The sequence below is a fragment of the Nycticebus coucang genome, chromosome 12 (assembly GCF_027406575.1).
Source record: "Nycticebus coucang isolate mNycCou1 chromosome 12, mNycCou1.pri, whole genome shotgun sequence".
In the NCBI taxonomy this organism is placed as follows: domain Eukaryota; kingdom Metazoa; phylum Chordata; class Mammalia; order Primates; family Lorisidae; genus Nycticebus; species Nycticebus coucang.
Genome location: NC_069791.1, coordinates 19,881,437 through 19,904,142, shown reverse-complemented (window position 1 = coordinate 19,904,142; position 22,706 = coordinate 19,881,437). Strand labels below are relative to the sequence as shown.

Here is a 22,706-nt window from a genome sequence, read left to right as displayed (position 1 = left end):
AATTTCCTCTTGTTTTCTCCTCTATTTCTCTTTACCCAGAGTTACTTTAATGATATCTCCATGGTTCTTGGATAATGTCTTGCTAGCTGTTTTGTTTATTTTTCTGTCATTTAATATGAAATTTTTCGCACATAAAGTAAACTTGAAATAATTTGCAGTGAGGGCGGTGCCTGTGGCTCAGTGAGTAGGGCGCCGGCCCCATATGCCGAGGGTGACGGGTTCAAGCCCAGCCCCAGCCAAACTGCAACAAAAAAAAATAGCCGGGTGCTGTGGCGGGCGCCTGTAGTCCCAGCTACTCGGGAGGCTGAGGCAAGAGAATCGCTTAAGCCCAGGAGCTGGAGGTTGCTGTGAGCTGTGTGATGCCACGGCACTCTACCGAGGGCCATAAAGTGAGATTCTTCTCTACAAAAAAAAAAAAAAAAGAAATAATTTGCAGTGAAAATTCATCTATCTATCCCTCCACTTGTGGCTGCGTTTTACCTCTTTTCTCCTCAGCCCTCAGCATCACTTTGTTCTTTGGTACATGATGCTCACATTTATAAGGTCTTTAGTCATTATATATACAAAAATGTCAAATACTGTGATCTTTTAGGTAGAAAATTTCTTTTACAGTTTATACATTTTTACAGAACTTTTATGGGTAATGTGACGTTTGGGTTATAGTTATGCTACATACAGCTTTGTTTCACTTAATGGTGAGAAAGAAACCTTAGTCATACCACAATATAGGTTTTTGTTTTTTGTTTTGTTTTTTTTCTGGTTTTTGTTGTTGTTGTTGTTTTGTGTTTGAGACAGTCTCTCATTATGTCCTCGATAGAGTGCTATGGTTTCACAGCTCACAGCAACCTCAAACTCTTGGGTTTTAAGTGATTCTCTTGCCTCAGCTTCCCAAGTGGCTGGGACTACAGGTGCCCACCACAATACCTGGCTATTTTTTTGTTGTAGTTGTTGTCGTTTAGCAGTCGAGTTCAAACCTGCCAACCTTGGTGTATGTGGCCAGTGCCCTAACTGCTGAGCTTCTGGCACTGAGCCCACAATATAGTTTTAATTTCATATCATCTCCTGAAAACACCTATTTTGGTCCTCTCCACCTGTTTTCTGACATGATACAAATTTTTTGGAAGCATTAATATAGATAGATACAGAATTAGGCTATGCATTCATCCATATTTAGAAAGAGAACACAGAGAAAAGCCAAACAGGTGGCGTTGCCTAATTCTGCCTCAACTAGCTGGCAAGTCAGTTCAGTTTGTGATGCTTCGAGTTGACCGCCTCAGCTTACTCACCTGTAAATTGGGCAGGTTACACTCCTCCCTCGTCAGATGCCGCTCCCTCTTCTACAGTGTTTTCTGAACATTTACTGGGTGTGGAGCTATGCATGGTTTATAGTTTAGTTTTTAAACTTGCAAAATCTATTACAAGAGATCATCACTGTGACCTTGGAGACTGACAACCTTCTATTTTGTTTTGTTTTTTTTTTTTAGATTACTAAAGAGACATGAAAACAACTTATCAGTGCTAGCCATTAGTAACATGGAAGCTTCCTCCACCCTTGCCAAATGCCTTTATGAACTTAATTTTACTGTTCAGAGTAAAGAACAAGACTCAGAAATGCTGCAGTGAAAACTAATTCCACTTACGCAGTGGGGACTCAAAGTCAGATACATTTCATATATGATTACTGAAGAAAGCACCAAGTCTTAATGGAACAGAGACCATTGAATGAATTATTTTATCTCCTCCCATGATGCTGAGAGGAAGCTTCGTCGTATTCTGATCTCTGAGCGAATCCCTCTGTTCTCTGTTAAAAAAAAAAAAAAATTTAAAAAGAAAAAGGAAAAAAAAAAAGAACTGCTGTGGGATTGTCAACCAGCTTATCTGCAGGATGTCTCTCAGATCTGATAAATCCTGATGGAAACTGGTATGATCAGAATTCAGTACCATCCACATTGGAATATACATGGAATATTGTAAAACCTACATGAGCAGATGAAATAGAAGCATTAAATATTTTTATCTATATCCCAAAAGGAGCACATTTTTATATTTACAAAACCGTTTAAGCTGGTTTGAATAATTAAAAAAAAAGTTTCAGCACACTTATACCCCCAATCTCAGAGGGGGTCACCAATATCTAGCAATGGATTGTGTGTTTTGTTTAGAAATCAGTAGCTTGGTTTTCTTACTTGAGCCAATATATTTTCACTTATTTATTATCATAAAAATTTACCAGTCTGAATAGATCTTGTAAATATTTGTGAATAGAACGAACACCTTTCATGCCACTGCAGCCACTGGAAATACATTCTGTGGTGTCCTAGAAGCATTACTGGTAGGTTCTAAAGTTTTCTAGACTTTCCTGTCAATTGTAAGTAATTGTGATATATTCTATCTACGCAGTGGATGAATGTTCTTTAAATTTGTGTAAATACTTCCGCAAAGGTACTGATGCTGTAAAGTCAAAACAGTTTTGTGGAACTGTGATTTTTTTTTTTTTTCTTTTTTTCTTTTCTTTTTTTTTTTTTTTTCTTTGTATTATACACCTTGTAGAACTCATTTTGCTGGCTGAAAGAGTATGGAATAATATATCTCATGTCATTTTTGTAGAAGAAAACTATTTGAAGGTATTTTTTGGTTTTCCCTAACATGTATCCACTGTAAACGTTTGTCATGTGCAAGCTCAGAGCTTGGACAGAATTTTTTGTATTTGTAAATTGGTTTAAATACATGGAATTTTATACAGGTTTTCTCCTGTGTTATATATGCATTATGTGCAGGTATGATATTTTCTTCACTGCTTTTTCTATCTTAATATAGTGTGGAATTTTATTGTATTATTCTTCCATTCTTAATACTGTACCACATTCCTGCTCAGAAACTGCTCACTTCCTTAAATTGTCTTTTTTCCCCTCAGCGTGAAATGTATCCATTTATAACTGCCTATTGCCTGTTCTATTAGCATCCAAAAAATGTGGAAGGCCTCCCAACCACCATTTCTGCTGTGTCCTTAGGATGTGCAGTAAAAATATAGACCTAACAGTTTATGTTATAGAATGGCTTTATTTACTTTGGTGACTGTTTATAGTTTTTAAATAAAAGACTGAACATTTTCTTGAGTCCTTCATTTCTGAGTATGCTTAAGACAGTCTCAAAAAATATATGGAGAATCCTAAATTCAGCTGAAGGCAAGGGCTAACGGTCACCTATCTGATTATATGTTGATTATTAATATATTAAATAGAGAAAAGCGAGATCCTTTACATGACAGATTTGCATGACAAAAGCAGGAGACTGACAGACTGTTCTATCTTTGTTACAATGCACAGCAAACCCAGATACTAGCATGTGATTGGTGCAGTTAAAACTCAATATACCTTTTTTTATTGGATACTGTACTCTTAATTGTGTTTCTTGACTGAATAAACAGTCTAAATAAAGAGTCACAGTGCATCCATATATTCAACCTCAATTTGGGAACACTTTCTTAAAGAAAAGGAGCCTCAATTTGGATATAAAATAAAATGTTTAAAAATATTTTGATTCAAATGGTATTGAAGGAAAGTCTAGTTTCTCCCTGAAGGAGGATCCCTGGGACTGTACTCTGCAATGTCTCAAATGAACTTCATCCGACTAACATCAGTGCTGATTATTTCTTAGGGTTGTGGGGTTTATGCTTGGCCTACCTTCCGAGACTGGAGCAGACAACCTTGCGATCACATGGATAACGCTAGAATGACTTTCCAGCCCTTCAGACGTACAAGGCTCCTGATGCTTCTCGGCAAGCAGGGAATTTTCTATTCACATCCAAAAATCTCTTGCATTTTTGTAATTTTGTGCAACATCAATGTTTGTTTTAAAGGTAGCTTTTTCTTTTCAAAATAAGAAAATGCAGTGGTAACACATTAACTGCCACATGAGTGAGTTGTATGTAACTTATGCTAGCTTTGAGGCGGGGCCTCGTGAAACATATTCACGCATCTCTTGACCTAATAGAACACTGTGGCCCAAAGGGGGGAAAAATGTTTTTTTCTAGTGTGATAGTCATCGTGTTAAATTAATAGGAAAGAGAAGAAACTCTGGGTTTAGACACATGATTTTCCTGTTCCCCATTCTCCCATCTTACTGAATTGCATGCTGTAGTTCTAGCGTTTGTGCTCCAATATTTAAATAGACTGTAGTCCTTTAAGCATTGGCCTCAGCAGAGAATTTTCTAAATGTATTTGACCTAATGAAACAGATTCACGGCTTCCCAGTTAGGTTTTTCCTCTTACAGCTTTAGAGAACTATTTGACGACACGGACCCGCTGTGTAATGGAATTAAAGTGCACTTGCACAATAAGTTCCACGTAACCCTCTCACTCACGAAAAGGTGCTCCTCGCCAGGCAGAAACTTGCTGATTTCCAGTACTGTTATTTTTGTCTGAAGTTCTGTAAATACATGCTTTAATGTTATCTTTGAGAAATCTATGTAAATAATATAGTCTACAACATAGAGACTGTACAATTCCGTGTTATATATGTGCCTAGTGCTCTGTTGGCACTCAATAAATTTTAAATGACAAAATTGATAATCATATAGCGAAGGCATATTTTTCTTCCAAGCTCGAGACAGGATGTGACTATACATTAATGAGACTCGAGTAATCCAAGCCACGTGTGAAAACTCGTCTCATTACTTTATAGTCATGCCGTGTATGTTTTTTTAACCATAAAATGATAATAAAAATGATTTTTTAAATGAGAATGTTTTGGATAAGTGAGTTCTGTCTTGATCTTAATCACTGTAATCAAAGTACCAAACAAAGAAAACGTAATGTTCTTTATCACCAAAGCAGAAGCCGCTGAAGAACAGAGCTGTCGGGTTAGCCATGAGGGACAGCTGGCACTTGACTCTTGGTGGGTTTTACCAAATAGTAAATTAAAAAATACATATCTTCAATATTTATCCAAAGAAAGTCTCATCAGAGAATGTAGAACAGTCACTCAGATACTCAGAATTTTGACAACTACACTAGCCATCTCCACAGCCCACAAAGCAAACAAAAAAGTACCACTTTCTAATTACATTACAGCCAGGAGTATGACTTTCTCTACCTCACAGGTATTTGTAACTCTTGTTCCGTTTACATATCCTTATTTCCACTGGTTAAAAAGTCCAGCATAACCTTGTATATGATGAATCAGAAATGTTAAGGCACACTGTCATCTACTTAGGTAAGCAGATAGATTTCCTTTAATAAGACTATTTAACAGTAAGAGAAAAGGCTACCCATAAGCCAATTCATGATTCCTGTGGATTTCCATGTGAAATACATCCCACGTTGGATACGTTTGCGTTTTAGAAAGCAGCTTTTTAAATAATGCGAAGTCTCACTCTCATCTGCCGGATCCCCCCACTGTTCAGATATCCTGGGTGCTCCTTAGGTGTGCGTTACAGATAAATCCATGTGAACGTTTTTATTAAACAAAATAGAAACACTGCTGCACTTTCTAAAAAAAAAAGAAAGTGATATCATAATATCCTTCCAATCAATAAGTAAAGAGCTTCATCTTTTTATACAGCTATGTGATATTGTAGTCAACTACATGGATGTACCACAATTTATTTAACTAGACTTCTTACCAATGGACATTTAAACTGTTTCCAGACTTTTAGATGCTGTTTTAAACTGGTCACTAACATTTTGCCAAATGTTTGACTGTCAGGTGCTGTGCTAAGCCATGTACGTACATCGTCTCAATCTTCACAACCACCCAGGAGACTAGCTAACATTGCACTGCAGGAAAAAGAAGGTTAGGTACTTTGACCAATGCCATATGGCAAGTGGAGCTGTTCAACCACCTCACGCAGAGTCTATCAGTAACTGGGAGAATTCTCTCCTTCAGGGCTCAGACTCGAGGTCGGAGGCTTCTCACAGACACACGTACACCCTCCTCTTTCTGGTGCACATCTTTGTATTTGCTTCATTATTGTTGGTATTTTCTTCCTTTGCATTTTTTAAGGTTTTCCATAATTCCTCATTTTATTGCCCAGGTATTACTACTTACCTTAATTGGTGTACTATGTATTGCCTTTTTTTTTTTTGAGACAGAGTCTCACTATGTCACCCTGGGAAGAGTGCCGTAGCATCACAGCTCACAGCAACCTCAAACTCTTGGGCTTAAGCAATTCTCTTACCTCAGCCTCCCAAGTAGCTAGAGCTACAGGCACCCACCACAACGCTCCAGCTATTTTTTTGTTGCTGTTGTCGTTGTTTTTAGCAGACCCAGGCCGGGTTCAAATCCACCAGCCCAAGTGAACGTGGTCGGCCACCTTACCACTGAGCTATGGGCAATGAGCCCAAGCCTGTATTGCCTAACTTCCTAAAGCCAGAAAAATGTTCAGGTATTTCCATTAGCAAAAGTTTTTTGTTGTTGTGATTTTTTTTTTTTTTGAGACAATCTCACTTTGTTGCCCTCAGTAGAGTGCTGTAGCATCACAGCTCACAGCAACTCAAATGCTTGGGTTCAAGTGATTCTCTTGCCTCAGCCTCCCAACTAGCTAGGACTACAGGCGCCCACCACAATGCCCAGCTATTTTTAGAGATGAGGTCTCCCTCTGGCTCAGGCTGGTGTCAAACCAGTAAGCTCAGGCAATCCACCCACTTCAGCCTCCCAAAGTGCTAGGATTACAGGTGTGAGCCACCACACTTGGCCTGCAAAAGTTTTTTGGTGTTTTTGGGGTTTTTTTTTTGAGAGAGAGGGTCTCTCCGTTGCTATTGCCCAGGCCAAAGTGCTGTGCCATCAGCCTAGCTCACAGCAACTGCAAACTCCTGGGCTCAAGCCATCCTCCTGCCTCAGCCTCCCGAGTAGCTGGGACTAGAGGCACCCGCCACAACGCCTAGCTACTTTTAGAGACCGGGTCTTGCTCTTGCTCTGGTCTCAAACTCCTGAGCTCAAGCAATCTACCTGCCTTGGCCTTTCAGAGTGCTGGGATTACAGGCATGAGACACAGCACTGCACCCAGCCAAAAGAGCATTTCTAACCACAGTTTCTAATCAATTATCCATTCTGATGTCTAGTTTGAACAACCATCATTGACTCCATTAGAAAAAGCTCTTCTCAGAAACTTTTTTCGAAGGTCAACAGGATGTTTTCCTCCCTTAAAATGCTGCAATGCCTCTGCTGCTTGCTTGGAATGCTGAGGACAGCCCTGCTAGGCTGGGACAGACTGACAATCCCAATAAAAGATATCTTATGAAAAGTACAAAGAACATGTTTGGGGGTTGGGTGACACCTGTGGCTCAGTGACTAGGGCACTGGCCCCATATACTGAGGGTGGTGGGTTCAAACCTGGCCCCAGCCAAACTGTAACAACAAAAAAAATAGCTGGGTGTTGTGGCAGGTGCTTGTAGTCCCAGCTATTCAGAAGGCTGAGGCAAGAGAATCACTTAAGCCCAAGAGCTGGAGGTTGCTGTGAGCTGTGATGCCATAGCACTCTACCAAGGGTGACAAAGTGAGACCCTGTCTCTTAAAAAAAAAAAAAATGTGTTTGGGGAATTTAATCATGTAGCAGGTTTCATTTGATGAGTGTGAAAGGGGAAGTAGGAAGGCCTCATGGAGAAAGGAAAACGTCTTTTAATGAGAGCCTCTACCAACAGATGGACATTGACAGACAAAAAGTGCTGTGGGGCGGCCCCTGTGGCTCAAAGGAATGGGGCACTGGCCCCATATAGCAGAGGTGGTGGGTTCAAACCTGGCCCCAGACAAAAACAGCAAAAAAAAAAAAAAAAAGGTGCTGAGAGAATTTGAGTTTGTAGAGTTTGAGTTCAGAGTGTTGGGGAGGGCTCGGTGCCTATAGCTCAGTGGTTAGGGCGCTGGCCACATACACCAGGGCTGGTGGGTTCAAACCCAGTCCAGGCCTGCTAGACAACAATGACAACTGCAACAACAACAAAAAATAGCTGGGCGTTGTGCCAGGCACCTGTAGTCCCAGCTACTCGGGAGGGTGAGGCAAGAGAACTGCTTAAGCCCAAGAGCTGGAGGTTGCTGTGAGCTGTGACATCACAGCATTCAACCAACGGGGACAAAGTGAGACTCTGGAAAAAAAAAAAAGGGTGATGAGGAGTTTATAGATTGACTCGTGTAGAGGTTAATTAACTAGTGAGAGATCAAAGCTATTAACACTCTACAAACACACAAATGCACAAATTATAACTTCTGACAATTTCAGGGAGAAGCAGAGTGAAACGCTGATATAATAGAAATGGCGCAGCCACCAAGCAAAAGCTCACAGGGCTCCACAAAGTGTAGTCTGGAATCAAACATAATAGGTCCAACCAACACGTTTGGTTGAGAAGGGTTTCAGAATCTCTGAACTTTGCGCCACAGCTTCCCTAAATTGATGGAGAAAACATTCAGCCTTTGCTTTAGAGAGGATTTGAATTATCAAACATGATGCCCGGTTTACAGCTAAATTACCTGTGAAAGATAAAACGAGACTAGTTTTCAGGTTGATCATTTCAACAAATTATCTTTTGCAGGGCAGCTACCTGGTACAGGCAATTTTCAGGGTTGTACAACCATTGAAAATGAGATTGTTGGGTGGTGCCTGTGGCTCAGTGAGTAAGGCGCCGGCCCCATATGCCGAGGGTGGTGGGTTCAAACCCAGCCCTGGCAAAACTGCAACAAAAAAAGAGCCGGGCGTTGTGGCGGGCGCCTGTAGTCCCAGCTGCTCAGGAGGCTGAGGCAGGAGAATCGCCTAAGCCCAGGAGTTGGAGGTTGCTGTGAGCTGTGTGACGCCACGGCACTCTACCGAGGGCCATAAAGTGAAACTCTGTCTCTACAAAAAAAAAAAAAAGAAAAAAGAAAATGAGATTGTTTTGCATTTTGAGGTAAAATTTGGTATGTTTAAAATAATACCTTAGAAAAAGAAAGGACCTAAAAGCTGCCACAACCTAGTGCAGAAAGCACAATTTTATTATTTATTTATTTCTTGAGACATAGCCTCAAGCTGTCCTCCTGGGTGAGAGGGCTGTGGCATTGTAGCTCACAGCAACCTCCAACTCTTGGGCTCAAGTGATCCTCTTGCCTTAGTTTTTCAATTTTTAGTAGAGACGGGGTCTCACCTTTGCTCAAGTAGGTCTCGAACCTGTGAGCTCAAGCAATCCACCTGCCTCAGCCTCGCACAGTGCTGGCGTAACCCCCATGCCGGGCCGGAAGCACAATTGTAACTGCACACACTTCACTCTTGTGCAGAGTAGGCACTCATTTGTTGCTCTGTATTTTGGTTCCAAATGGAAGAAATTTTACATGATGCATAAATTATTCTTTCAGTCAGTGGGGATTTCATTTTCATTCAAATTCAAGAATTTCTTTTTCTCATTGGGACTGGTTTGAGAGAAAGGAAGACATGAAGAATGGTGGACTTGACTATCAAACCAAAACAATGGCTTTAATTGCTGACTTGTTGGTATTTTTTTTTTTTTAATTTTTAAATTGTGAAATACAACACATGTAACAAAAGTGAATAAAATACAGAGTGCAGTTTTATATAACCCGTGCCCAGATCAAGACTAGGCCTTGGCAGTCACTGGGAAGCCTGCCACGTCCCACCCCAATCACAACCCCTCCCACCATCAGTAACCACTATCCAGATTTTCTTTTTTTTTTTTTTTTATTGTTGGGGATTCATTGAGGGTACAATAAGCCAGGTTACACTGATTGTAATTGTTAGGTAAACTCCCTCTTGCAATCATGTCTTGCCCCCATAAAGTGTCACACACACCAAGGCCCCACCCCCCTCCCTCCTTCCCTCTTTCTGTTTCCCCCCCATAACCATAATTGTCATTAATTGTCCTCATATCAAAATTGAGTACATAGGATTCATGCTTCTCCATTCTTGTGATGCTTTACTAAGAATAATGTCTTCCACGTTCATCCAGGTTAATACGAAGGATGTAAAGTCTCCATTTTTTTTAATGGCTGAATAGTATTCCATGGTATACATATACCACAGCTTGTTAATCCATTCCTGGGTTGGTGGGCATTTAGGCTGTTTCCACATTTTGGCGATTGTGAATTGAGCTGCAATAAACAGTCTAGTACAAGTGTCCTTATGATAAAAGGATTTCTTTCCTTCTGGGTAGATGCCCAGTAATGGGATTGCAGGATCAAATGGGAGGTCTAGCTTGAGTGCTTTGAGGTTTCTCCATACTTCCTTCCAGAAAGGTTGTACTAGTTTGCAGTCCCACCAGCAGTGTAAAAGTGTTCCCTTCTCTCCACATCCACGCCAGCATCTGCAGTTTTGAGATTTTGTGATGTGGGCCATTCTCACTGGGGTTAGATGATATCTCAGGGTTGTTTTGATTTGCATTTCTCTAATATATAGAGATGATGAACATTTTTTCATGTGTTTGTTAGCCATTCGTCTGTCGTCTTTAGAGAAAGTTCTATTCATGTCTCTTGCCCATTGATATGAGGGATTGTTGGCTTTTTTCATGTGGATTAATTTGAGTTCTCTATAGATCCTAGTTATCAAGCTTTTGTCTGATTGAAAACATGCAAATATCCTTTCCCATTGTGTAGGTTGTCTCTTTGCTTTGGTTATTGTCTCCTTAGCTGTACAGAAGCTTTTCAGTTTAATGAAGTCCCATTTGTTTATTTTTGTTGTTCTTGCAATTGCCATGGCAGTCTTCTTCATGAAGTCTTTCCCTAGGCCAATATCTTCCAGTGTTTTTCCTATGCTTTCTTGGAGGATTTTTATTGTTTCATGCCTTAAGTTTAAGTCCTTTATCCATCTTGAATCAATTTTTGTGAGTGGGGAAAGGTGTGGGTTCAGTTTCAGTCTTTTACATGACATCCAGTTCTCCCAACACCATTTATTGAATAGGGAGTCTTTCCCCCAAGGTATGTTCTTGTTTGGTTTATCAAAGATTAGGTGGTTGTAAGATGTTAGTTTCATTTCTTGGTTTTCAATTCGATTCCAAGTGTCTATGTCTCTGTTTTTGTGCCAGTACCATGCTGTCTTGAGCACTATGGCTTTGTAGTACAGACTAAAATCTGGTATGCTGATGCCCCCAGCTTTATTTTTGCTACAGAGAACTGCCTTAGCTATACGGGGTTTTTTCTGGTTCCATACAAAACGCAGAATCATTTTTTCCAAATCTTGAAAGTACGATGTTGGTATTTTGATAGGAATGGCATTGAATAGGTAGATTGTTTTGGGAAGTATAGACATTTTAACAATGTTGATTCTTCCCATCCATGAGCATGGTATGTTCTTCCATTTGTTAATATCCTCTGCTATTTCCTTTCTGAGGATTTCATAGTTTTCTTTATAGAGGTCCTTCACCTCCTTCATTAGGTATATTCCTAGGTATTTCATTTTCTTTGAGACTATGGTGAAGGGAGTTGTGTCCTTAATTAGCTTCTCATCTTGACTGTTATTGGTGTACACAAAGGCTACTGACTTGTGGACATTGATTTTATATCCTGAAACATTACTGTATTTTTTGATGACTTCTAGGAGTCTTGTGGTTGAGTCTTTGGGGTTCCCTAAGTATAAGATCATGTCGTCAGCAAAGAGGGAGAGTTTGACCTCCTCTGCTCCCGTTTGGATTCCCTTTATTTCCTTGTCTTGCCTAATTGTATTGGCTAGAACTTCCAGCACTACGTTGAATAGTAAAGGTGACAGAGGACAACCTTGTCTGGTTCCAGTTCTAAGAGGAAAAGCTTTGAGTTTTACTCCATTCAGTAAAATATTGGCTGTGGGTTTGTCATAGATAGCTTCAATCAGTTTTAGAAATGTGCCACTATGCCTATACTCTTCAGTGTTCTAATTAGAAAAGGATGCTGGATTTTATCAAATGCTTTTTCTGCATCTATTGAGAGGATCATGTGATCTTTATTTTTGCCTCTGTTAATATGGTGGATAACATTTATAGACTTGCGTATGTTCAACCAGCCTTGCATCCCTGGGATGAAGCCTACTTGATCATGATGAATGACTTTTTTGATGATAAGCTGTAATCTATTGGCTAGGATTTTGTTGAGAATTTTTGCGTCTATGTTCATGAGTGAGATTGGTCTGAAATTCTCCTTTTTGTTTGGGTCTTTTCCTGGTTTTGGTATCAGGGTGATGTTTGCTTCATAGAATGTGTTGGGGAAGATTCCTTCTTCCTCAATTTTTTGGAATAATTTCTGCAGTACAGGAATAAGCTCTTCCTTGAAGGTTTGATAGAATTCTGGAGTGAAGCCATCTGGACCAGGGCATTTTTTGGTCGGAAGCTTTTTTATTGTTTCTTTGATCTCAGTGCTTGAAATTGGTCTGTTCAGGAGCTCTATTTCTTCCTGGCTGAGTCCAGGGAGAGGGTGTGGTTCCAAATATTGATCCATTTCTTTCACATTGTCAAATTTCTGGGCATAGAGTTTCTGGTAGTATTCAGAGACGATCTCTTATATCTCTGTGGGATCAGTTGTTATTTCCCCTTTATCATTTCTGATTGAGGTTACTAGAGATGTTACTTTTCTATTCCTCGTTAGTCTGGCCAATGGTTTATCTATTTTATTTATTTTTTCAAAAAACCAACTCCTTGTTCCATTAATTTTCTGAATGATTCTTTTGTTTTCAATTTCATTGATCTCTGATTTGATTTTGGATATTTCTTTTCTTCTACTGAGTTTAGGCTTAGATTGTTCTTCTTTTTCCAATTCCATAAGATCTCTTGTGAGATTGTTGATGTGCTCTCTTTCTGTTTTTTGAATGTAGGCATCTAAAGCGATGAATTTTCCTCTCAAAACTGCTTTTGCAGTATCCCACAGGTTTTGGTAGCTTGTGTCTTCATTGTTGTTGTGTTCAAGGAAGTTAATGATTTCCTGTTTTATTTCTTCCTTCACCCATCTGTTATTCAACAGAAGATTGTTTAGTTTCCATGCCTTTGGGTGGGGTCGAGCATTTTTGTTAGAGTTGAGTTCCACCTTTAGTGCCTTATGGTCTGAGAAGATACAAGGTAAAATTTCAATTCTTTTGATTCTGTTGATATTTGTATTGTGTCCCAGGATATGATCAATTTTGGAGAATGTTCCATGGGGTGATGAGAAGAATTTATATTCTTTATCTTTGGGATGGAGTGTTCTATATGTGTCTATCAAGCACAGTTGTTCTAGGGTCTCATTTAAGTCTCTTATATCCTTGTTTAATTTCTGTTTAGAGGATCTGTCCAGCTCTGTAAGAGGAGTGTTAAGGTCCCCTGTTATTATGGTGTTATCAGATATCATATTGCTCAGACTGAGTAAGGTCTGTTTCAAGAATCTGGGAGCATTTAAATTGGGTGCATAGATATTTAGAATTGAAATGTCTTCTTGTTGTATTTTTCCCTTGACCAATATAAAGTGACCATCTTTGTCTTTTTTGACTTTAGTTGCTTTAAATGCACATGTATCTGAAAATAAGATTGCAACTCCTCTTTTCTTCTGAATTCCATTTGCCTGAAAAATTGTCTTCCAACCCTTGACTCGGAGCTTTAATTTGTCTTTTGAAGCCAGGTGTGTTTCTTGCAGACAGCAAATGGATGGCTTGTGTTTTTTAATCCAGTCAACCAATCTATGTCTCTTCAGTGGGGAATTCAAGCCATTAACATTTATGGAGATAATTGATAAGTGTGGTAGTATTCTTTTTTTTTTTTTTTTTTTTAATTTGGCCGGGGCTGGGTTTGAACCCGCCACCTCCGGCATATGGGACCGGCGCCCTACCCGCTGAGCCACAGGCGCCGCCCAGTGTGGTAGTATTCTATTCGTCTTATTTGGTGAGAGTCCATTGCTTAGTTTTATCTTTTGCATCAGTGTGGAGGTTAGGTTCTGTCCTTTAATTTCTGAGTTCTTACTTTGCTGCTGATCCATTGTGGTGGTCAGTGTGCAGAACAGGTTGAAGTATTTCCTGTAGAGCTGGTCTTGCTGTGGCGAATTTCCTCAATGTTTGTATATCCGTAAATGATTTGATTTCTCCGTCAATTTTGAAGCTTAGCTTAGCAGGGTACAGAATTCTGGACTGGAAATTGTTGTGTTTAAGTAGATTAAAGGTAGATGACCATTGTCTTCTTGCTTGAAAAGTTTCATTAGAGAAGTCTGCGGTCAATCGGATGGATTTGCCCCTGTAGGTCAACTGGCGCTTACTCCTGGCAGCTTGCAGAATCTTTTCTTTTGTCTTGACTTTGGACAGGTTCATCACAATGTGTCTTGGAGAAGCTCGGTTAGAGTTGAGGTGACCTGGGGTCCGATAGCCCTCTGAAAGCAGTGTGTCAGAATCTTTGGTGATATTTGGGAAATTTTCTTTTATACTATTCTCTAGTATGGCTTCCATTGCTCTGGGGCATTCTTCTTCCCCTTCTGGAATTCCTATAACTCGTATGTTGGAACGCTTCATAAAGTCCCATAATTCTGACAGTGAACGTTCTGCTTTCTCTCTCTTCTTTTCTGCCTCTTTTACTATCTGAGTTATCTCAAAAACTTTGTCTTCTACCTCTGAAATTCTTTCTTCTGCATGGTCTAACCTGTTGCTGATACTTTCCATTGCATCTTTAAGTTCCCTGATTGACTGTTTCATTTCCTTCAGCTCTGCTATATCCTTTTTATATTCTTCATGTCGTTCGTCTCTGATTTGATTCTGTTTTTGGATTTCCTTTTGGTTATTTTCCACTTTATTAAAGCAGTTTCCTTCATTGTTTCCATCATTTCTTTCATTGTTTTCAACATGTGTATTCTAAATTCCCTTTCTGTCATTCCTATCATTTCTGTATAGGTGGAATCCTCTGCAGTAGCTACCTCATGGTCCCTTGGCGGGGTTGTCCTGGACTGGTTCTTCATGTTGCCCGGAGTTTTCTGCTGATTCTTCCTCATGGGTGATTTTTTTATCTGTTTCCTTGCCCTAATTTTCCTTTCACTTCCTCTTGCTCTTTAAGTTCTTGTGCCTGTGGACTACAGGTTACAGGACCAGAAGGGTGAGAAGGTTTAAAAGCAAAAAAGGGATGAAAGAAAGGAGGACCGAGTGATAAGAAAAAAAAAAGAAAAATAGAGAAAGGAGAGGGGGTGGGTAAAAGGAATATTGACAAAACGAAGAGAGGCACAGAAAGAGGGAGACAGAGCAATATAGGTGTACAGTAGGGTACTTTGATATAACCTTAAAAAAAAACCCACCTTCTGGGGGTGCCCAGTTGGGTGGTTCCCTTGAGGTCAGCAGCTCTTTGCTAACCTGATCAGACACAGTACCCCACCTCCACCAAGTAGAGAGGAAAGAGAAAAATGCTATAAATCAAACCAAAACAAGTAAACAGAAAACTTTACGGGATAAAATTGGCTGGAAAAACCAAATAATAGTGGTAGAAACACTAACAAAAATGAAGTTCTAATTATTGAAATAGGCAGCAATGGAAAATTATAATTAAACTAGAAAAATTGAGAAAGAAAAAGGATCTGTATGGAAAAGGTTGAACTTAAAAAACAAAACAACAATCCACAACATCAAAATAAACAGAAAAAAACAACAAAACCAAAAAAAAAAAACCAAAAAACACAACCAAAAACAAAGCAATATGTATATGTTATTGAATATTGTCTGGGCAACACGTGGTCTTCTGGGGTATGAGATGTTAATCACAGTTCTGATACGACTGGAGGCTGCTAGTTTCTCAAACCCCAGCGGGTAGACACCCTAAATCTCTCTTCAGCCCACTTAAAAGGCACTTTGAACTTGTTCACTTACTGAGCAGAAGCTTTCTCAGGGAAGTGCTTGTTGCTGGAATCACTGCTGAAGTGGCTATCCACTTACCCTGTGTGTCAAAACTGGTCTCCCTCTGCCCCCGAGGGTTAGGGCTGGAAGGCCGCTCAGACCCCGCCCTTTGGCTACTTGGTTGCTGGGTTACCAGCTCCCACCCAATTCCAGCTCTGCGACCCTGAGGGCGGAGCTTGCCGGGGCAGATGGCTCACAATGTCTGCCTGTGACCCAGAGCCAAACACTATTAGCTCCGTCTGGCTCAGCGGCTCAGACTGGGGCCCTAGACAAAGGCCAAAGTTCTCCGCACTCCCGCTCAGGCTCTCCCCAAGGCAGTTCAGCTGAGTGCCAAGTCCAAAGACACCAAAACAGTTCACAGGTAAGGCCTTTCTGGTTTGCAGTCTCGCTGCTACTGAACTTACAGTTGCGGGCGGGTTTAGGCGGATTGAACACACGCGACCACTTGCCGGTTTTCCACTGTTTTAGTCCTCCTCTTGGGGTCCAGAAGTCTCTCGCTGACTCCCTGTATCCTCTCAGGGGTGATGATAGGCAGATCCCACCAGCCAGAGATGCCTGGAGTCCTATATCCCCAGACTCACGGTGCCCAGATGCAAGGAAGCTGTTACTTGGCTGCCATCTTGCTCCGCCTCCGACCAGAATTTCAAATTCTTAATATGCACAGGTAGCAGAGATTAAATTGGCATTTTCTTCTACTTCTTGGCAATTGCAAGTCTGACTTCATGAATATCTTTGTTTCTGTGTTTGCATCTGGGAGGCTGAGGCAAGAGAATCGCTTGAGTCCAGGAGTTTGAGGCTGTTGTGAGTTAGGAGGCCATAGCACTCCACCAGGGGTGACAAAGAGAGGCCCCTGGTTAACAGTTTTTCAAGGTGCTCTAGGTCCAAAGAAAAAGGATGTAATTCTGCTTTCCCCTAAGTGAATTTCCCTCTATCCCGGCAGGGGAAGTAGGCTCCACTATCCAGATTTTCAAGGCAATTGCTTCCTTTCTTATTTAACTAGTTTATTTTTACTACTTAAGTATGGATCTCTAAATGCTATTATTTAGCTTTGTTGCTTCTTGAACTTAGAGTATTAGATTGTTTTTTGTTTTTCCACTAACCTTGGCTGTCAAATTTACCCATAGGTAGTTCCTTTATTTTTATTGCCGAAATTATCCCGACATCGATGGCATTTTAGGTTGTCTCTAATTTGGTTCTATAGGAAATGACGCTCTGAACAGTCTTAGGCCTGCCCCTTTGTGCATTTGGGCACCATTCCGTTGGGTGTGTACTTAGGAGAACTGTACCTATAATCTAGCAGATACTGCCACAAGGCAGTCTATGAACGTTTGCGAATGATGATACAAATACAGTCCAGACTGAGTTCTGAGGTATCTTAGGACTATCCAGAGATGCCTCAAAGAAATCGAAGGCTCAACAGGTGCAGGCCTCACTGTTAGCCTGAGCGACCTGGTCAGAACTGTTCTAGAACTTCAAGCACTCTGAAGACTGGCAATGGAAATAGAAATATGGATGTAATTTCTGGTGCCCAAACTGCTGAGTAGGTTGGATGAGGAAGTATGTGGGAAGCTGGATACTTCATAAAGGAAATAGAACAGGGCAGACAGTGCAACGAACAGAGGCGAGCACAGGCTGTGGGCTCAGGCCCAGCTGTGAGGTCAGATTCTGCCATAGACTGTGACCTTGGGTAAATAAAGTAACCTCATTCTAATTTTTCAGGTTTTAAACAAGGTTAATTATAAGACCTCTCTCTCAAGGTTAAGAAAATTAAGGGAAATAATATAAATAACGTTCTCAGCACAGAGCCAGTAATTAGCAGTCACTGCCATCCACGGCCACTGTTTCTGGTGTTCAAAGCTGACTGTACTTGTGAGAACTAAGGAGAACCTGCTATCAGCTATTAAAGTGTTAAAAAAAAAACAACCCAATTTTAAAAAATAATTTGGAAAATGATACAGTGCTAAATTTTTGATGTTATAACTCCTTTAGATAAGTGCATAAATAAACTTGAAGTAAGCATACACATCCTAATTTTACCGACAGCTGGGTCCCTACAAGAGTGTGATTGCACCATGAACTACTGTGTGAACATCCTGGAAATGTTTAACATTTCCTACATTTATAGAAATGTATCTCTATAAAGGTGCCCTTTTTGCTATGTAGCTAGTGCTTAGTGGGACCCAAATCCCAATGAAGAGTGTTTGATCAGGCTCTGTGCCTGTAGCTCAGAGGCTATGGCATCAGCCACATATACTGGAGCTGGGGGTTCGAATCCAGCCCGGGCCTGCCAAACAATGACAATGACAATCACAACCAAAAAACAGCTGAGCATTGTGGTGGGCATCTATAGTCCCAACCACTTTGGAGGCTGAGGCAAGAGAATCGCTTAAGCCCAAGAGTTGGAGGTTGCTGTGAGCTATGATGCCACCGCACTCTACTGAGGGTGACATAGTGAGACTCTGTCTCAAAAAAAAAGAAAAAAAAAAGGAGTGGTAGATTAGAATTTAAAAACAAGGTTAATAAGAGGTAGGGGTGTATGTGGGGACACGCAAACTCAGGTGCTATTTCTGGTTCTGAACAATCCAAAAGGTTTTAAAACAAGCTGTGATCTAACGGAACAGCTGTGATCGGCAGGCTATCTACAAAAGTTACATTGTAGTTTGTTCCTTGGCTACATGTTAACTCCAAACCATCCCCAGAGACAATTATAATTGGTCTGCTGTGGGCCTGCACATTGCCTTCGTTAAAGCTCTCCAAACATCACCCCTGTAATCCTAGCACTCTGGGAAACTCAGGCGGGTGGATTGTTTGAGCTCAGGAGTTTGAGATCAGCCTGAGCAAAAGTGAGACCGGGTCTCTAAAAATAGCCAGGCATCGTGATGGGCACCGCTTTAGTCCCAGCTATTCAAGAGGCTGAGGCAAACTCTTTAAGCCCAGAGTTTGAGGCTGTGAGTTATGACACCATGGCACTCAACCCAGGGTAACAGAGTGAGACTTTATGTCTTAAAAAAATAAATAAATAAATAAAGCAAAAACCTAAAAACCTCTCCAAACAACTCTAAATATTCAGCTAGATGGCAAACCACTGGACAAGTTTGCAGTTTCATCACTGAGGGACAAAAGCCATCCAGATTATACAGGGTGGTATTACCCAAGCAAATATGGAGGAAATTTCAAGCCATCCTTTTTTCGATACGGAGTCTCAAGCTGTCACCCTGGGTAGAGTGCAGTGGCATCATAGCTCACAGCAACCTCCAACTCTTGGGCTCAAGTGATCCTCTCGCCTCAGTTTTTTTCTATTTTTGTAGAGACGGGGTCTTGCTTTTCCTCATGCTGGTCTCAAACTCCTGAGCTCAAACAATTCACCTGCCTCAGCCTCCCAGAGCGCTGGGATTACAGGTGTGAGCCACCACGCATAGCCCGCCATTTACATCTATGATTTCACGAAATCCTCATAGTATCTTTCAAGGTGAGTAGGCAGCACCCCCTGTTATAGGCAACTCCAGGTCACAAAGCTGGGCCTTCATGCTCTGTGAGCTTTAAAGCCAAGAGCCCTAGCCCTTACCACCAGAACTGGATCACCTTCTGTGCTGCTCACAGGATTGGGGGGGGGGCGCGGTATGCTCAAGCTCTAGTTCAAGCTCAAGCTAGTTAGAGCTGGAACGTCCACTTCCTTACAGACTAAAGGGTTTCTCAGCCGTCCCCCCCAAACCAGTTGATACTGACTACTCAAGACTGGAACCCATCAGTTGCCAGAAAAGGCCACCCATCGGACCTGAACATGGGGAACTGCTTGACACCTCCCTATCACAGCGGGTTTCAGAGGGGGAGGCTGTCAGATCCGCAGCCCAGAGCAAACCCCAGGCCCTTCTCCCACTCTCATCCCAAGCAGTCAGCCCTATAATTTTGAACTTTTTTTTACATTATTAATATATAAACAATATTATTGTTCACTGTATGAAATCTGGAAGCCAAACAAAAGCACAAAGGGAAAAAATAAATCATCTATAACCCAGAAACAACTTCTATTTTATATATATATATATTTTTTTTTTTTAGAGACAGTCTCACTATGCCACCCTTGGTACAGTGCCGCGGTGTCACAGCTCACAACCTCAAACTCCTGAGCTCAAGCAATTCTCTTGCCTCAGCCTCCCAAGTTACCTGGGACTACAGGCGCCAGCCACAATGCCTGTCTACTTTTAGAGATGAGGTCTTGCTCTGGCTCAGGCTGGTCTCAAACCTGTGAGATCAAGCAATCCACCCACCTTGGCCTCCCAGAGTTCTAGGATTACAGGTGTTGCCACTGCACCCAACCTATCTTGTTAATTTTTTTTTTTTTGTTAATATGGAACGCTTCACGAATTTGCGTGTCATCCTTGTGCAGGGGCCATGCTAATCTTCTCCGTATCGTTCCAATTTTAGTATATGTGCTGCTGAAGCGAGCACGTATCTTGTTAATTTTTAAAAGTAAGTTAGAATTGGGGCCAACTGTGGTGGTTTATGTCTGTAATCCTAACATACTGGGAGGCTGAGGCCGTGGATTGTCTGAGCTCACAGGTTCAAGACCAGCCTGAGCCAGAGGGAGACCCCCGTCTCTAAAAATAGCCAGACGTTGTGGTGGTGCCTGTAGTCCCAGGTACTTGGGAGGTTGAGGCAAGAGAACTTGCCCAACTCTTGAGCCCAAGAGTTGGAGGTTGCTGTGAGCTATGACACTACAGCACTCTACCAAGGGCTACAAAGTGAAACTGTCTCAAAAAAAAAAAAAAAAGTTACAGTTTGTCCTATTTTTTCTTCATTTAATGTTAAGAATACATTTATCCATTTCCCCCCTCTGCAAACACTTGAAATAACTACAAAATACCTTCCTATCAGTGAACTGTAGTTTAACCACTCCTTCCAATTTTCCATTAACACTGGAAGGAAATTTGTAGACCAGGATATTCACATTGTTATAGAAAGAGGATATGACCCTTTTAAGACTCTTTATTCATTCATTTATTTGTTTGTTCTTTTTTTTTTTGTAGAGACAGAGTTTCACTTTATTGCCCTCGGTAGAGTGCCGTGGTGTCACACAGCTCACGGCAACCTCCAACTCCTGGGCTTAGGCGATTCTTGATTGTTTTTTTGAGACAGAGTCTCAAGCTGTCGCCTTGGGTAGAGTGCCATGGCGTCACAGCTCACAGCAACCTCACACTCTTGGGCATAAGGGATCCTCTTGTCTCAGCCTCCCAGGTAGCTGGGACTACAGGCATCCGCCACAGCGCCCAGCTATTTTTTGGTTATAGCTGTCATTGTCGTTTGGCGGGCCGGGCTGGATGCGAACCTGCCAGCTCCCGTGTATGTGGCTAGTGCCCTAGATGCTTGAGCTACAGGCGCCGAGCCTTTTAAGACTCTTTACATCTATTTAGTCATATTATTTCACACCATTTATTCAACAAATAGTGTCACCAAGTGAATGCTGAATGCTAGAGAAGAGTGAGCGCAGCAGCACCATTCCTGCCTCCATGGACCTTTATAATACGGTGAAAAAAAAGGGCACATGGACATAACGGATACAGGTGGGAAAGGAAGGACTACCAAGTTCTCCAAAAATCTGAGGAGTTAAGAGAACGTAAGGACGGTCAGGGAGGCGACACTTCAGCTAAGAGCTAAATGGTACCTAGGCAGGTAGAGAAAGCACCAACAGGCAGAGACAAGTTATTATGTATGAAATGTCCAGTTTTCTTTCTTTCTTTTGTTTTTTTTTTTGTAGAGACAAGAGTCTCACTGTACGGCCCTCGGGTAGAGTGCCGTGGCGTCACACGGCTCACAGCAACCCTCTTAACTCCTGGGCTTACGCAATTCTCCTGCCTCAGCCTCCCGAGCAGCTGGGACTACAGGCGCCCGCCACAACGCCCGGCTATTTTTCTGTTGCAGTTTGGCCGGGGCTGGGTCCGAACCTGCCACCCTCGGCATATGGGACCAATGCCCTACTCACTGAGCCACAGGCGCCGCCCAATGTCCAGTTTTCTTAAATACTAAACTTGACAGTAGGTATCTCTTGACATTTCATTCTGACACGTCTTGTTTCATTTTTATTGTGAAGGTAGATCCTCAGTCTTTCAAACGTTTTGGCCTGTGATTTATCTTTCAAATTTTTTTGACTGCAATTTTTGTGAAACCATGGTTAAGTAAAAAAAGCTGGGCGTGTAACCCTAGCACTCTGGGAGGCTGAGGCAGGTGGATTGCCTGATGCAGGGGTTCGAGGCCAGCCTGAGCAACAAGACCCCATCTCTACTAAAATAGAAAAACTAGCCAGGCATCATGACAGGTGCCTGTGGGCCCAGCTACTTGGGAGCCTGAGGCAAGAGGATCTCTTGAGCCCAAGAGTTTGAGGTTGCTGTGAGCTATGACACTATGGCACTCTACCCAGGGCAACAGAGTGAGACTCTGTCTCAAAAAAAAATTCCCTATGGAAGCAATGCAGGGTAGACAGGTCAAAATATCAACTAAATGTTTGGGAAGGATGTGACTAATAAATGCACAGCACATTGACAGTTTCATTCTGGTGATTTTAAATTTGAAAATGAGGCATCTGGGCAACCCAAGACTGAGGAGGATACTGATGAGCTGGAAGCTGTAGCGGAAGTGAATCCATCCCGACCTACCTGTGAATGGACCAAATGCAACACTGCACCATTTGCAACAAATTGGCAAGGTAAAGAAGCGGAATAGATGGATTCTGCATGAATTACACAAGTATCAGAAGGGAAATCATCTCAAAGTTTGCCTTTTTTTTTGTAGAGACAGAGTCTCCCTTTGTCGCCCTTGGTAGAAGGCTGTGGCATTACAGCTCACAGCAACCTCCAGCTCTTGGGTTTAGGTGATTCTCTTGTCTCAGCCTTCTGAGTAGCTGAGACCACAGGCGCCTGCCACAACGCCCGGCTAGTTTTTGTTGCAG

General features: G+C 41.6%; 1 protein-coding gene and 1 non-coding gene across 3 annotated transcripts in view; one reads left to right on the top strand and one right to left on the bottom strand.

The window, feature by feature from the left end:
- The window catches only part of ARID2 (AT-rich interaction domain 2), a 194,575-nt gene extending 189,834 nt beyond the window's left edge, over positions 1-4,741 (top strand). For both annotated transcript variants that reach the window (XM_053555635.1, XM_053555636.1), the window contains one exon: positions 1,485-4,741. In XM_053555635.1, the coding sequence (XP_053411610.1) occupies positions 1,485-1,623 (139 nt within the window). In that variant the 3' untranslated portion in view covers positions 1,624-4,741. The remainder of the gene's footprint in view (positions 1-1,484) is intronic.
- Positions 4,742-20,105: 15,364 nt separating this feature from the next.
- Positions 20,106-20,212, bottom strand: LOC128562854 (U6 spliceosomal RNA). The gene has a single exon (XR_008373554.1). It is a non-coding gene; the product is annotated as a U6 spliceosomal RNA (small nuclear RNA).
- Between the last annotated feature and the right edge of the window lie 2,494 nt (positions 20,213-22,706).